This window comes from Lichenostomus cassidix, chromosome 15 (genome assembly GCF_008360975.1).
Source record: "Lichenostomus cassidix isolate B80296 chromosome 15, HeHo_3.0, whole genome shotgun sequence".
NCBI lineage: Eukaryota > Metazoa > Chordata > Aves > Passeriformes > Meliphagidae > Lichenostomus > Lichenostomus cassidix.
This window is the reverse complement of record NC_139496.1, coordinates 4,129,264-4,141,474: the sequence shown is the minus strand read 5'-3', so window position 1 is coordinate 4,141,474 and position 12,211 is coordinate 4,129,264. Positions and strand designations below refer to the sequence as shown.

Below are 12,211 nucleotides of genomic sequence, written 5' to 3'. Positions count from 1 at the left end.
CGCGGCGCTGGGGTGACGGCGTGGGCTGAGGGCGGACTGAGGGCGGACGGTGGCCGCGCGGGGTCACGGCGGGGCGGTGACGGCGGCCGGGAGGGATGTGGCGGCGGGCGGCGGTGGCGGCCGGACGGGGGCTGCGGGGGCCGCTGGGGATGGCGGGGCGGCGGTGGCGGAGCGGGGCGAGCAGGTGAGCGTGGGAAGGCCGGGACCGCCTCACGGTGTCGTTCCGCCCTCACGGTGTCGTTCCGCCCTCACGCTGTGCGCGCCCCTCACGGTGTCCCCTGTCCCCCCGGTGTCCCCTCACGATTTGCGCCTCCGCAGCCCCGACCGCGCCGCTCCCGAGCGAGCCCCGAGGATCTACACGAGGACGGGAGACGCAGGTAGAGCCCGGGGAGCCCCGGGGGCCGCGGGCAGAGCCACCCCGAGCCCTGAGCGCCTCCCGCCTCTCCCTAAGGATTCTCCAGCACCTTCACCGGCGAGCGGCGGCCGAAGGGCGACCGGATCTTCGAGGCCTTGGGAGCCACGGACGAGCTGAGCTCGGCCATCGGGTGAGGACCGGGAGTAGCCAAACTGGTGGGTTCCATAAGGAAAATCATGTTTGTGGTGATTTTTTCTTTCCCAGCTAACTCTGTTTTATTTATTTTTTTTTCTCTAACCAAGGCTGGCTGGTGAATTTGGCAGTGAAAAGGGCCACACGTTTGTTGATCAGCTTCACAAAGTGAGTATTAATGATAATCTTCACCCAGTGCAGTCCCTTATCTGTGTTGTTAAAACATGAAGTCCTTAATTTTAGCCACAGTGCTCCCACTGACACACGGGAATTCAGTACATTTAGTATTAAAATATATAAATCCTTAAGACTCCCTTGATTGCTCTGTAAGAGGTAAATTCCTTTAACCAAGAAGGAAACTGGTAGATCAAGTGATAAGTTATGAACAGACAGATTCATCTCTGGGTTTATTCAGAGATAAGTCAGATCCACTTTATGAACATCACTTTTGCTATCACAGAGCCCCAGTCTTGAAATTGGGGCACCAACCATGTGGGCATAGCAGTGACACAGACCCTGCCTGGGCAGCCTGTGAATTTGGCTGATCAGCTCTGTGAGCACAGGAATGAAGAAAGCCATGGCTGGGAGTGAGAGCAGCTGTGATTTTTGCCCAGATCCAGTGCATGCTGCAGGACGTGGGCTCCAACATCGCCACGCCGCTCTCCTCAGCCAGGGAGGCTCACCGGAGTAAGTCTTGCCTTTCCTGGGGTGGCAGGTCTTGGGCACAGCCTGGAGGGTGTGCTGGTGGTGGTGATGGGATGCTGAGGGTTGTGTTGGGGTGCTGAGGGGTGTGTTGGGATGCTGAGGGGTGTGATGGGATGCTGAGGGGTGTGATGGGATGCTGAGGGGTGTGTTGGGATGCTGAGGGGTGTGTTGGGGTGCTGAGGGGTGTGTTGGGGTGCTGAGGGGTGTGTTGGGGTGCTGAGGGGTGTGTTGGGGTGCTGAGGGGTGTGTTGGGGTGCTGAGGGGTGTGTTGGGATGCTGAGGGGTGTGTTGGGGTGCTGAGTGAGTCACACACATCCCAACACTGCTGTGCTTGTGGCACTCAAGTGATGTTAGGTGGCCTCAGGTGCTGCCCCAGCACCTACCCAGCCATGCTGCAGCAGGAGAAACCTTTTGGGATAGTGTTTTAGGACATGCTGATCCAAGAAAGCAAAAGTAAAGTTCAGTTTGTTGACTGAATCAAGTTTTTTTATCTGATTATTCTTTTCCCTCTGTAGAACGAACATCTTTCAGTGAGAAGCCTGTCCTGGAGCTGGAGCAGTGGATTGACAGTTACTCAGAGCAGCTCCCTCCCCTCAGAACCTTCATCCTGCCTGTAGGTCCTGCCTGTGCCTCTCACTTCCTTGGGGTAGCCCTGTCCACCACTTACCATGGGAAAGCAGGCTGGGAGGCTGCTATTTCCGTGGGCAAATGCCAAAAGAAAAGCAGAGACGAGGATCTGGGAGTTACATTTCCCCATGCTGCTGCACTGGGATATCCCTCCCTTGCCTGGCCATGGCACAGGGATCAGTTCCACGTGTGTGAGAGGTGCTGAGCCCTCCCAGGGAGGGGAGGGGGGCTGTCCCTGTTGGTGCAGACACTGAGTGGGGTTTCCTTGCTGTTCCAGTCTGGAGGCAGGAGCAGTGCTGCTCTCCACTTCTCCCGAGCTGTGTGCCGCAGGGCTGAGAGGTGGTGAGTGCTGTGCTGGGAGAACCCTGAGAGCAGGGGATGGGGACACCACAGTGACAGCAAACCCAGGGCTGGGCTGTGCCTGGGGCTCAAGCCAAGCTTTTGCTTGTTTAGCCCAATTCCAGGAGTGCAAGAGGCACAAAGACAGGACCTGTTCTTCCCTCCCCTCAGCTGGGCTATCCAGTCCAAACAGTTTGGGATTCTGCAGCTCTCTCCAGCCTGGCCTTGGACATGTCCAGGGATGGGGCAGCCACAGCTTCTCTGAGCAGCCTGTGTTAGGGCCTCACCACCTTCCCAGGGAAGAATTCCTCCCCAAAATCCTCTCTAACCCTACCCTCTGGCAGTGGGAAGCCATTCCTCCTTGTCCTGTCACTCCATGCCCTTGTAAATAGTATCTCTTGGTTCAGTGATCCCCACGGATGAGCATTCTTGTAGGAGCAGAACTGGGAGCCTCCAGGACAGACACAAACATTACTAGCATCATTTACCCCTCCCAGATTCCTCTGGGGAGCAAAGATCTTTCACAAGTGCTGGGCCAGTCAGAGTGGGGACCCCAGGGGAGGTTTGAGGTGGGAAGAAGCTCCAGCAAATTGCAGCCCTTTGTGCACTCAGAGCTGGAAAGTTTAACACCAACATTTCCCTTTGCTTTTCCCAGTGTGGTTCCTTTAGTCCAAGCAGGAGAAGCAGATCCAAATGTGGCCAAGTACTTAAACAGGTAAAAAAAATAAAATTCCAAACCCTTGTCTGTCCTCCTTAAGCATTCCCTTAATTCTGGGGATAAAACTGGGCAGTCTTGCTTCTCAACAAGCTTCTCTTTTGGAATAAGATCATTGGTTTTCCTGCTTTTCCCTTGCTTTCCAGGCTCAGTGACTATCTCTTTGTCCTGGCACGTTATGCTGCAATGAAGGAAGGGAAGGAAGAGAAAATCTACATAAAACCTAAGCCATAGCTGGGAGCTGGAATGTTTTCCACCTTGATCACGGAAAACTAAATCTAGTTGACTGCTTTTGTCCATCAAGGAAGGGAAGGAGAACAAGCCTGGACTGGAAAGGGGAGCTGCCAAGAACTTCCATGTGAAATAACCATGTTGATAAATCCAGAGAGGAACAGAATCACAGAATAGCCTGAGTTGGAAGGAACCCAAACACACCTGTTCTGTTCCCTGGGCCTGATCCACACATCCCATGTGGGGATGGCTCTGGAGTCACTGCTTCTCCCAGGTGGGAGTTGAGGCAGGAGAATTCCAGTAACATTTTGGAGATGCCTTCATTTCCCTGAGCAGCAGCAGGTGCTGTGGGAAGGCTCTGACAGGACTCAGGAGTGATGAAGGGAGAACAATCAGTTCCTCCTCTGAAGTCACAGTGCTCATATGGAGCAGCAGCTGGAGGCGTTTGGGAATTGTGTCCGCAGCTCTGAAATAATAAATGTGAATTTCCTTGTACCAAAGGGGCCACAAACTGTCACATTTTAACACTGAGCTGCTTTGCTGCTCCAAGTCCCTTCCAATCCATCAGCCCTGGCTGGAGCTGAGCTGTACAGATTTTCAGGAATGCACCAAGAATTCCTTGGCTCCGGCTGCCTCTTGTCGTGCATGTGAGGAATGTCTCTGTGCTGACAATCCAGTGCATCCTCTGCCAGGAAAGGGTCTCACAGGATAGAGAGAGCAAAGCAGGAAAGGCCAAATCCCAGGTTCTGTGTGCTGGAGGTGACTCCATGTGGAAATGCCCCTCTGGCTGCAGGAACTGGAGGAGCAGAGCCTGGGGTTTGGGAACACCCAGGACACTGAGGTTGCAGGGAAAGGGGTTGGGATGAAGAGCAGGGCCCTGGCACCTCACACCCACATCACACAGACAATTCCAGCTTTGCACTCAAATCCAAGCTGTTTCCAGCGTGGAAATACTGGGAAGAATCCATGTGAACCCTGGGGGTGTAAGTTTTCCCCATAGGAATGCTGTGGACTGCAAGGTGCTGATGCCCATCCAGGGCTTCTACTTTTAAATCCATCCTGCCCCTTCCCCTGGCTTTTTTGAGTAGAAACAACCTTAAACTTGTTCTCCAAAGAATTCTGGCTCTGTGTCCCTTTCTGTGTCCCTTTTTGGCCAGTGAGGAATGCCCAGGAATGAGTGAGGAATGCCCAAGCACTAACAGATCCCCAGTCTCATCACTCACCTGGGTTTGAAGCAGATATTTCATGGCTCTTGTTAATGCACATTTTTCATGGAGTAATTTTCCAAGCCTCAGCCTGGAACACATCCCAGTGACAAATGCTCTGGATTTGGATGGTCCCATCAGCTGCAGTGTCACCTCAGCCATTCCCTCTGCCTGCTCCATCCAGTTTTACGAGAGCTCTGGCTGCGGGACTGAACCTCAGGAATCAAGAGGCTTTTCAAGCTTAATTTAATAAAATCCTCTGCAATATAAATTCTTCATGAATGCTCCATAAATCAGCTCGGGGAGGGATTTATAGTATTTCCTTTTTTTTTCCAGCTGGGGGGAAGAAATCTCACTACTGTTTTGGGACCAAAGCTGGCATTGTTTGGATTGCAAGGAGAAATAAATCAAGCTACTACACTTAACATGACGGAGCGATTAAATTTACTGGGGTGCTCCCAGCTGCCCCTCCCTCTTTACCCACAGCAGTTGTTTCTGGAGGGCTGAGGCAGAGGGAGGTGCTGGGGTGACCCTTGTGTGTCACCTTAGCAGGGCTGGAATTTAGGAGGGAGCTGAGACAGGGCTGCAGCTCAGCAGAGCTGGGCCAGGACATTCTGCCCTGAGTTGTCCCCAAGGTCACAGGAAGGCCATGGGCTCTTGAGCTGGGGGACAAAAAGGAGGCTCAGGGGAACCTTCTGGCTCTGCACAACTCCCTGACAGGAGGGGACAGCCAGGGGGGTCAGGCTCTGCTTTCAGGGAACAGGGACAGGAGGAGAGGATATGGCCTCAGGCTGTGCCAGGGTAGGATCAGGTTGGACACCAGGAGGAATTTCCTCATGGAAAGGGTGGTCAGGCACTGGAAGGAGCTGCTCAGGGAGGTTTGAAGTTCCCATCCCTGGAGGTGCCACTCAGTGCTCTGAGCTGGGTGACAAGGTGGGAATTGGTCACAGGTTGGACTCGATGACCTTGGAGAGTTTTCCCAACCTGCGTGATCCTGGGATTCTGTGATACCTCAGGCCCTGCTGCAGTTTCCTCACCAGGCTGCAGCAAAGGCTCCGTGTGGCCGAGCTGTCCCTGCTCCCACCCCCACAAAGTCAGCCAGACAGCAGCAGAGTGACCAAAACGAAACCCAGCCTTTAAACCAAATAAAGCTCCCTTGCTCTGGGCTGGCAGTTGTTTTTCCAAGCTCTTTGTCTCTTCCCAGCCCTCCCAGCCGTACAGCATAGGGATTCCAGTGCCTGCACCTCATTAATATCACGGGGGAAGGCAGATGCTTTGTCCTGGCTGCCCAGCTCCAGCGCCCAGCAACATTCCTGCCTCGCAGGGTGCCTGATTTGGGATCGCTCCGGAGCTGCCAGCGCAGCCATATGTTGCTAAGGGTCGTTTATTCTTGTTTGTAAAATGTATGGCTGCTCCCAGCTTCCACACTGTCAAAACGAGAAGAACTGGCCCCAAAATCTCTTGCTGCATGATTGGATCAGACGCCTGTACATCTGTTAACGCTGTAGGAGCTGTAAAACGGAATAAGTTGGGCTATAACTCAAGCACCTCGATTACCACCGCGATGTGGGAGCAGCCGAGCGGCTGCTGCTCCGCCAGCAACGACACAAACATCCATTGTGCCAAGTCAGATGTAAATTTACACGAGGCAGCATTTCCCGGGCCAGGGCTCAGAAGGGAGGAGAGGGATGAAAGCCTCCACCTTGACAGGATGTGCTGGAGCCCCAGCCCGGTGAGTTTTGGGGTGCACAGCCCTGGCAGTGCTCCATCGCTGCCTTCACAGGGCAGGCACAGACAGGCAGAGTGACACAGAGAGGCAGAGTGACACAAGGAGGGTTCAAGCCATCCCAGGGAAGCTGCAGAGGGTAAGGATTGAAGAACTTGACCTTAGAAATAGCCACAAAAGCAGATTGTGAGCATCAGTTCAGTGCAACTTACCCAGGAGGTGACAATGCCGAGTGCCATGCAGTGTGACCACTACTGCAGGAGCTGCTGCACCTCTTGGCAATGTGAGCAAACACAAAAATGAGCTGCAGGGACATTGTACTTTGCTCTGCTTAGGGATGTGGAGACCAGAGCATGGCACAGCCTCCTCCTCTCCATCCTAACCTGGCATCTAGCACAGGGCACAGGTGCACAACAAGGGGATCAAACAGAGGGAATACCAGCCTGTGGTGTGATCCAGGGGGTTGGGACAGCCTGGAGGAGCAGGAGAGGGGCAGCAGGAGCTGCTGTTTGTTCCCAAACAACTCGTGCCCACAGCAGGTTGGGACACCCAGCTCTGCTCCATGCCAGCACTGAGGGATTCCTTCCATCCTCCAGGGATCCCTCCCACCCTCCAGGCATCCCTCCCAGCTCCTCACCCTGCAGTGCCCAGTGTGTGTGGTTCCAGTGCCTGGGATAACCACAGCCACACCTCACCTCGGTGACCCCAAGCACTGCCATGCCCAGATCCTGGTGAATGCCACGGGAGCAGGGGCTGTGCAGGCCTGGATGCTGCCAGCTCTGCCTTGGCAGCAGCTGCTCTGGGCTTGCTTTTTGCTGTTCCTGACAGTGCCAGATGCCTGTGTGTCAAAACAATGGCACTTGCACACTGACTGGAAGCCTCTCCCTCGTTCCCACCACGCTCCTGCTCCCGGCAGAGCCAGAGAGCCCTGGGAATGCCCAGGGGGCAGGAGAGCTCCAAACCTGGAGTCAGAAAGAACCTTAAAGCTCATCCTATTCTACCTCCTGACACGGTCAGGGACACCTTCCACTAGCCCAGCTTGCTCCAAGCCCTGTCCAACCTGGCCTTGGACACTTCCAGGGATTCAGGGGCAGCACAGCTTCTCTGGGAACCTGTGCAAGGGCCTCAGCACCCTCAGAATAAAGGCAGGTGCCCTCTGAGAGGTGCCAGGGCTCCAATGTTCTGCTCTCCTCCCCTCTGCCAGGAGCATCCCATCAGCACATTCTCTGCCCTAGGAAAGGACCAGGAGACATCCAACCACCTGAACTCATCCCAGCTTTATTTTCTCTGCAGGTCAGACACACAGGGATGGAACCAAGGTCTCCACAGCAGCGAGGCTTGGATAGAAAAGATCCTCATGAATCTCCCGTGGCAAAACCATCCCTGGGCAGGATCCACAGAGCAGGCAGGGACTGACACACCTGCTCAGGTAAAGGCCTGTTACAGCCTCCCTGGGACACAGGAATCAGCCCCTCCACAGGAATCCTCGCCTGCATCCACTGGGAATTTCCCAGACATTTATCACATTATCCACACCAGCTCCAGCACGGGAGCAGTGTCTTGTAGTGCAACACCTCCAGGTTTGGAGGGACCAAGCTAAGCCTGCAGTAAGATCTTTTCTAGGAATTGTACTCCTGAGGAATGAAGGGAAAAGGGGAGCAAGGATTTTATCTCAGTGTTAACAACTCATTTCACTGAATGCTCATTGTGCTCTAGTCAGACACACTCCACTTCCTAGAAGGAAAAAGGAGATTTCGGGTGATATTTAAGCTCTGAGAGGTCCAAGGCAGTGCCTAAACCTCCCAGCTACGCAGTCACCAACTGGTTAATGCCAAAATGTTCTATGTATAAAAAAAAAAAAAAGACATTTACTATCATCTTTAATTTCTCTGACTCACATCCCAATGTCCTGAACCCTCTGGATGCAGACATTCCTGTCCGCACCAACACTTCCCATCACTCCTGTTTAATCTCACTGATTTGACAGAGAAAAAGGATCCTGACGTTGCTTTCCAGATGCATTTCCAGGCATTGGTTGTAGAAAAAAAAAAAAAGAAGGGTTATTTCTCTGAAATCCATCTGAATCACGACAGGAGGAGGATGAAGCCAAGGCCATCGTGCTGCTCGTGGCTGCCCAGGGTTTTCCAACCCCTTGGAAATGTGGAATATTGTAGCTAAGGGGGTTCTTCCAGAGCCCAGAGTGTGGAGAACTGTGCTCTGCTGAGCTCACTTGGGGACAGGAATCCCATGGGACAGACCAGGCAGGGCAGCAGGAGAGGTGGGATATGGCCAGGGAGGGGAATGAGGATCCCCAGTGCCACAGGGAGGGAAAGAGGGAAAGAAAACCCTGGGCAGAAGCCACCAGCCTGTGCAGGAGCTTGTTTTACCAGGGAGGTGAAGGGGAGGAGGTGACTGGCTTTTAACCCTGTCCCAAAGAGGGTAATGCCATGAATCTCCTCAGTGCCAGAATCCCAGCAGGGCCAGGACAGCCCAGGAGCAGCCCAGTCTCTCCTCTCAGACCAGGGCAGGACTCACAGCAGCTCGAGGGATCAAAGGTGGGAAGCTGCAGAGACACTCTATGAGTGTCTCAGAAATGGCAGGAAGGATCCACACCTTCCCCAATCACCCCCTGCAAAAGCTGCCTGCTCCAGGCAAACACCAACAAGCAGAAATAAGGCCAGAAAGAGACAAAGCGACCAAAATAAAGAGTTTGGCAACAAAGCAAATGTGGCTCTGACACAGCGGCCCTGCCCTGGGTCCAAACAGCTCCCTAAGAAAGGGCCTGCAAATGAAGTCAAACTTCCATCCCAGAGGGATTTTTCCAGTGGAGGTTTCCAGAGGACTTGACATGTTCCTCCTGTTCCAGAGAGGAACCTGCCCCACCTGAGCACTGTGCTGGGGAGCCTGAGTGTGTGCCAGCTCCTGTCCTCTGGAAACCAAGGAAAATGAAACCTTTCCTGCTCCTGAGAAATTGAGACATGACCCTCTCTGTCCCAAGGCCTGGGTCTGGCAGGAATCTGGCAGATGCACAGCTGGCTGAGCCCACTCCTGCTGCTCCAGCCCTTAACCTCCGGCATTCTGAAACCTTCCTGAGAGCCACAGGGTCCATCTGCTCCTGTTTAACCTGCTGCTTCCCTGTGATTCCTTCTCTGAGACACACCAAGGGCCAGTGACACCTGGAATCCCCCTGTCCTGAGTGAGCATTGCCCATCTGGGCACTTCCAACGCTGTCATCTCCTCGTGGGCTCTGTCATCCCTCTGCCTTTGTGCAGCTTCCCACACTCACTTCCAGCCAGCCCAGGCAAAGGGGCTTTCCTTCCTGGGAAAGGAAAAAGCAGCACTCCCATGGCAGCAGCTGCCCAGCCTGCTGGAGGTCTCACTGTCACTAATCTGAGTGGCACTTGGAACATTCCTTCCGTGCTCCCCCCGGGGTTTGCTTTTAAGGACGATTTCCGTGGGTGTCAAGTGAAGGGTTTTGGTCCAGGCCCATCCCCTCCTCCAGCCTGGAGCCGTGCCCAAGAAAAGCCAGCCCTGAGCCCAGCAGCTCTTCCCTGGATCCCTGTGAACCTCCACTGCCAGCTGCCTGTCCAGGCCTCGAGCGAGCAGCCGGCTCCCACGGAGCTGCTCCAGGCTCCACGTGGGAAGGGCTCCCCTTCCAGCAGCAGCTCCAAGCCCCATCCCGAGTGCAGGCTGTGCCTAGGACAGCTCAAAGCCGGTGTTCATGCTGATGGCGTAGCGCAGCTTCTCCCGCAGGATGCTCTTCTTGCTGTAGTTGGGAAGCTTGAGGAGGTTGAAGCACGTGGAGGAGGTCGGCAGGCGCCCGCCAGGCTCCTTCTTGCGGATGGTGAAGAAGCCGCGCAGAACGCTGCCCAGGGTGTCCCCCGTGTCCTGCAAGGGCACGGAGCTGTCACCTCCCTGTGCCCTCCTGGCAGAGGTGCCAACGCAAAAGCTGGCACTGGGGACAGGGAGAGCCAAAGCCCAAAGCTCAGTTTCATCCCTGACATGGGCAGGGTGGGACACAGGGAGATAGATCCCAAGGAGAAAACACAACTCCGGAGGAACCCAAGGAACCCAAGGAGGAAGAGCTTGGAGATGCTGTATGTGGGGAGAGGCAAGTGCAGCCATCAGCATCCTGTTTGGGTTCTTTTCAGGTGTAAAATTGTGGAATGATTTGGGTGGGAATGGAGATTAAAGCTCATCCCATTCCATCCATAAATCCACCTTCCACTATCCCAGGTCCCATCCAACCTGGCCTTGGACCCTTCCCAGAGATGGGGCAGCCACAGTGTCTCTGCACAACCTGTGCCAGAGCCTCCCCACCCTCACAGGGAAGAATTTCTTCCTGGTATCTAATCCTAGCACCTATTTTTCCCACCTTAAGGGTTTCCAGGTCAGCTGGGCAGGGACTTCCCAAGCCCTGAGAGCAGGATGCCTACCTGGTCATCAGACACTTCCACGCAGCGGATGGAGAAAGGAGGCTTGAGGTAGGCAAAGCCCAGAAGTGGAGGCCTGGAGCAGCTGGTGACAAACTGGAAAGTGCCAGATGGTGATGATGGGAGCAGTGAGGGCAGGAACAGCCACACAGTGACACAGTCCCAGCACTGCTGGGGCTGGCACTGAGCAGCCCCCAGTGTGTCTGACAGCCTTTGGGGAGTGCCACCCCTGCAGGGGCATTTGTGGTGCCACCAGGGCTTTCACAGAGCTCTGCTGGGCACTTCCATGTGTCAGGAGTTCTGCTGCTCCTTCAGAGAGCACAGGAGAACAGCTCTGGCCCCACCACCCCTGACCCCAGCTGGGCACAGATGGCTCCTCACTCACCTTGAGGAACATGGCTCTCTCATCAGGGCTGAAGTCGTTGGCCAGGATGTCCCAGAGCCAGATGATGACACGGTGACTGCCATGGAAGCCTCCGTAGTACACTGTGTGTTTCCTGGGGAAGGAAAGGCTGTGAGAGGCCTGGCACTGCAGCACAGGGGCTCAAGTGCTGGAAGGATCACTCATGTGGGATGGTTTGGGTTGGAAGGGACCTTAAAGCTTATCTTGTTCCACCCCCTGCCATGGGCAGGGACAAACTCCAGTTAGCCCAGGTTGCTCCAAGCCCCATTCAACACCTGCCACGGGTCAAGGCTCACTGCTGACACTGAGCACCCAGCACTTCCTGGGCACTTGATCAGAGGAAAGAGAAAAGCAGAGGGAAATTCTGCTCCGAGGAACCAATGGAAGAAAGGATCATTCCCAAATGAGCCTTAGGGAACATGTCCAAAGCTCTGTTCCTCATGTTCCAAGCAGGAGCAGCAGACAAGTCATTATCCTGCCACCTCCCAGGAGCTCTGCAAAGAGCAGGCTCAGTCCCAGGCCAGCTGAGAGAAGCCCAGCAGCCCCAGGTGTCACTCACTTCAGGTCCTCGAGGTCTATCTCAGCGTTGTCCCCGGAGATGAGGCGCTGCAGCTCCGGCGCGGAAAACATCCGGATCCACTCGGGCTTGATGATGGACCTGAAGCCGCTGATGAGAGCTGCAGTCTGGCTCTTGATCTGGGTGTGCATCCGGAAATGGGCCATCAGGTGGATGTAGCTGATCCTGTGGGACAGGGCAGGTGGCACGGGGGACATGGAGCAGTCAGAGGTACCAACAACTCACCACTGAACTGTCCCTGATGTGTTTCTCCAGCCCCAAAAGGCCTGGACAGGGTGATACTTTTCCCTCCAGCCTTGCTCTTTATTTAAGCAGATAAAGATGTTTTCCTGCCCTTTCCCCTGTCTGGGACTCTGCTCATTTCTCAGAACTCCTGCCCAGCTCAGGGACTAATTGGCTTTAACAATTCCTTTATCAACCTTGGCAGAACACAGCTCCAGCTCCTTTTAACAACAGCTCACTGGGCTCTGCTGCCCCATGGCTGGACAATCACTGCTCCAAAACCATGGAACACATTCCCAAATTCCTGCAGGATGTGGGAGAGGTGAACTGTTTGTTAGAGGGAGGCTCTTCCTCTTCTCACCCCCAGGCAAAACACCTGAACTTGCTGATTCCCACACAGACAATCCCACCATCTCCAGGCAGAGCTGTTTTCAGATTGTTTCAATTTCCAACATTTCTGCTCCCTCCCAACTCCCAGTTT

General features: G+C 54.6%; 2 protein-coding genes across 2 annotated transcripts in view; one reads left to right on the top strand and one right to left on the bottom strand.

Annotated features, from left to right (window-relative positions):
- The first annotated feature begins 52 nt into the window (after positions 1-52).
- Positions 53-3,664, top strand: MMAB (metabolism of cobalamin associated B). Its single transcript, XM_085075647.1, has 9 exons — positions 53-184; positions 319-377; positions 452-545; positions 658-715; positions 1,162-1,234; positions 1,768-1,865; positions 2,157-2,221; positions 2,874-2,933; positions 3,080-3,664. The coding sequence occupies exons 1-9, from the start codon at positions 96-98 to the stop codon at positions 3,165-3,167; spliced, it is 684 nt and encodes a 227-aa protein (XP_084931773.1). The 5' UTR covers positions 53-95; the 3' UTR covers positions 3,168-3,664.
- A 3,693-nt stretch (positions 3,665-7,357) lies between these two features.
- Positions 7,358-12,211, bottom strand: part of UBE3B (ubiquitin protein ligase E3B) — a 19,821-nt gene continuing 14,967 nt past the window's right edge. Inside the window, exons 24-27 of the mRNA XM_085075638.1 lie at positions 11,491-11,673; positions 10,914-11,025; positions 10,532-10,624; positions 7,358-9,983 (exon numbers count right to left, since the gene is read on the bottom strand). Of these exons, the coding sequence (XP_084931764.1) occupies positions 9,792-9,983; positions 10,532-10,624; positions 10,914-11,025; positions 11,491-11,673 (580 nt within the window). The 3' untranslated portion in view covers positions 7,358-9,791. The remainder of the gene's footprint in view (positions 9,984-10,531; positions 10,625-10,913; positions 11,026-11,490; positions 11,674-12,211) is intronic.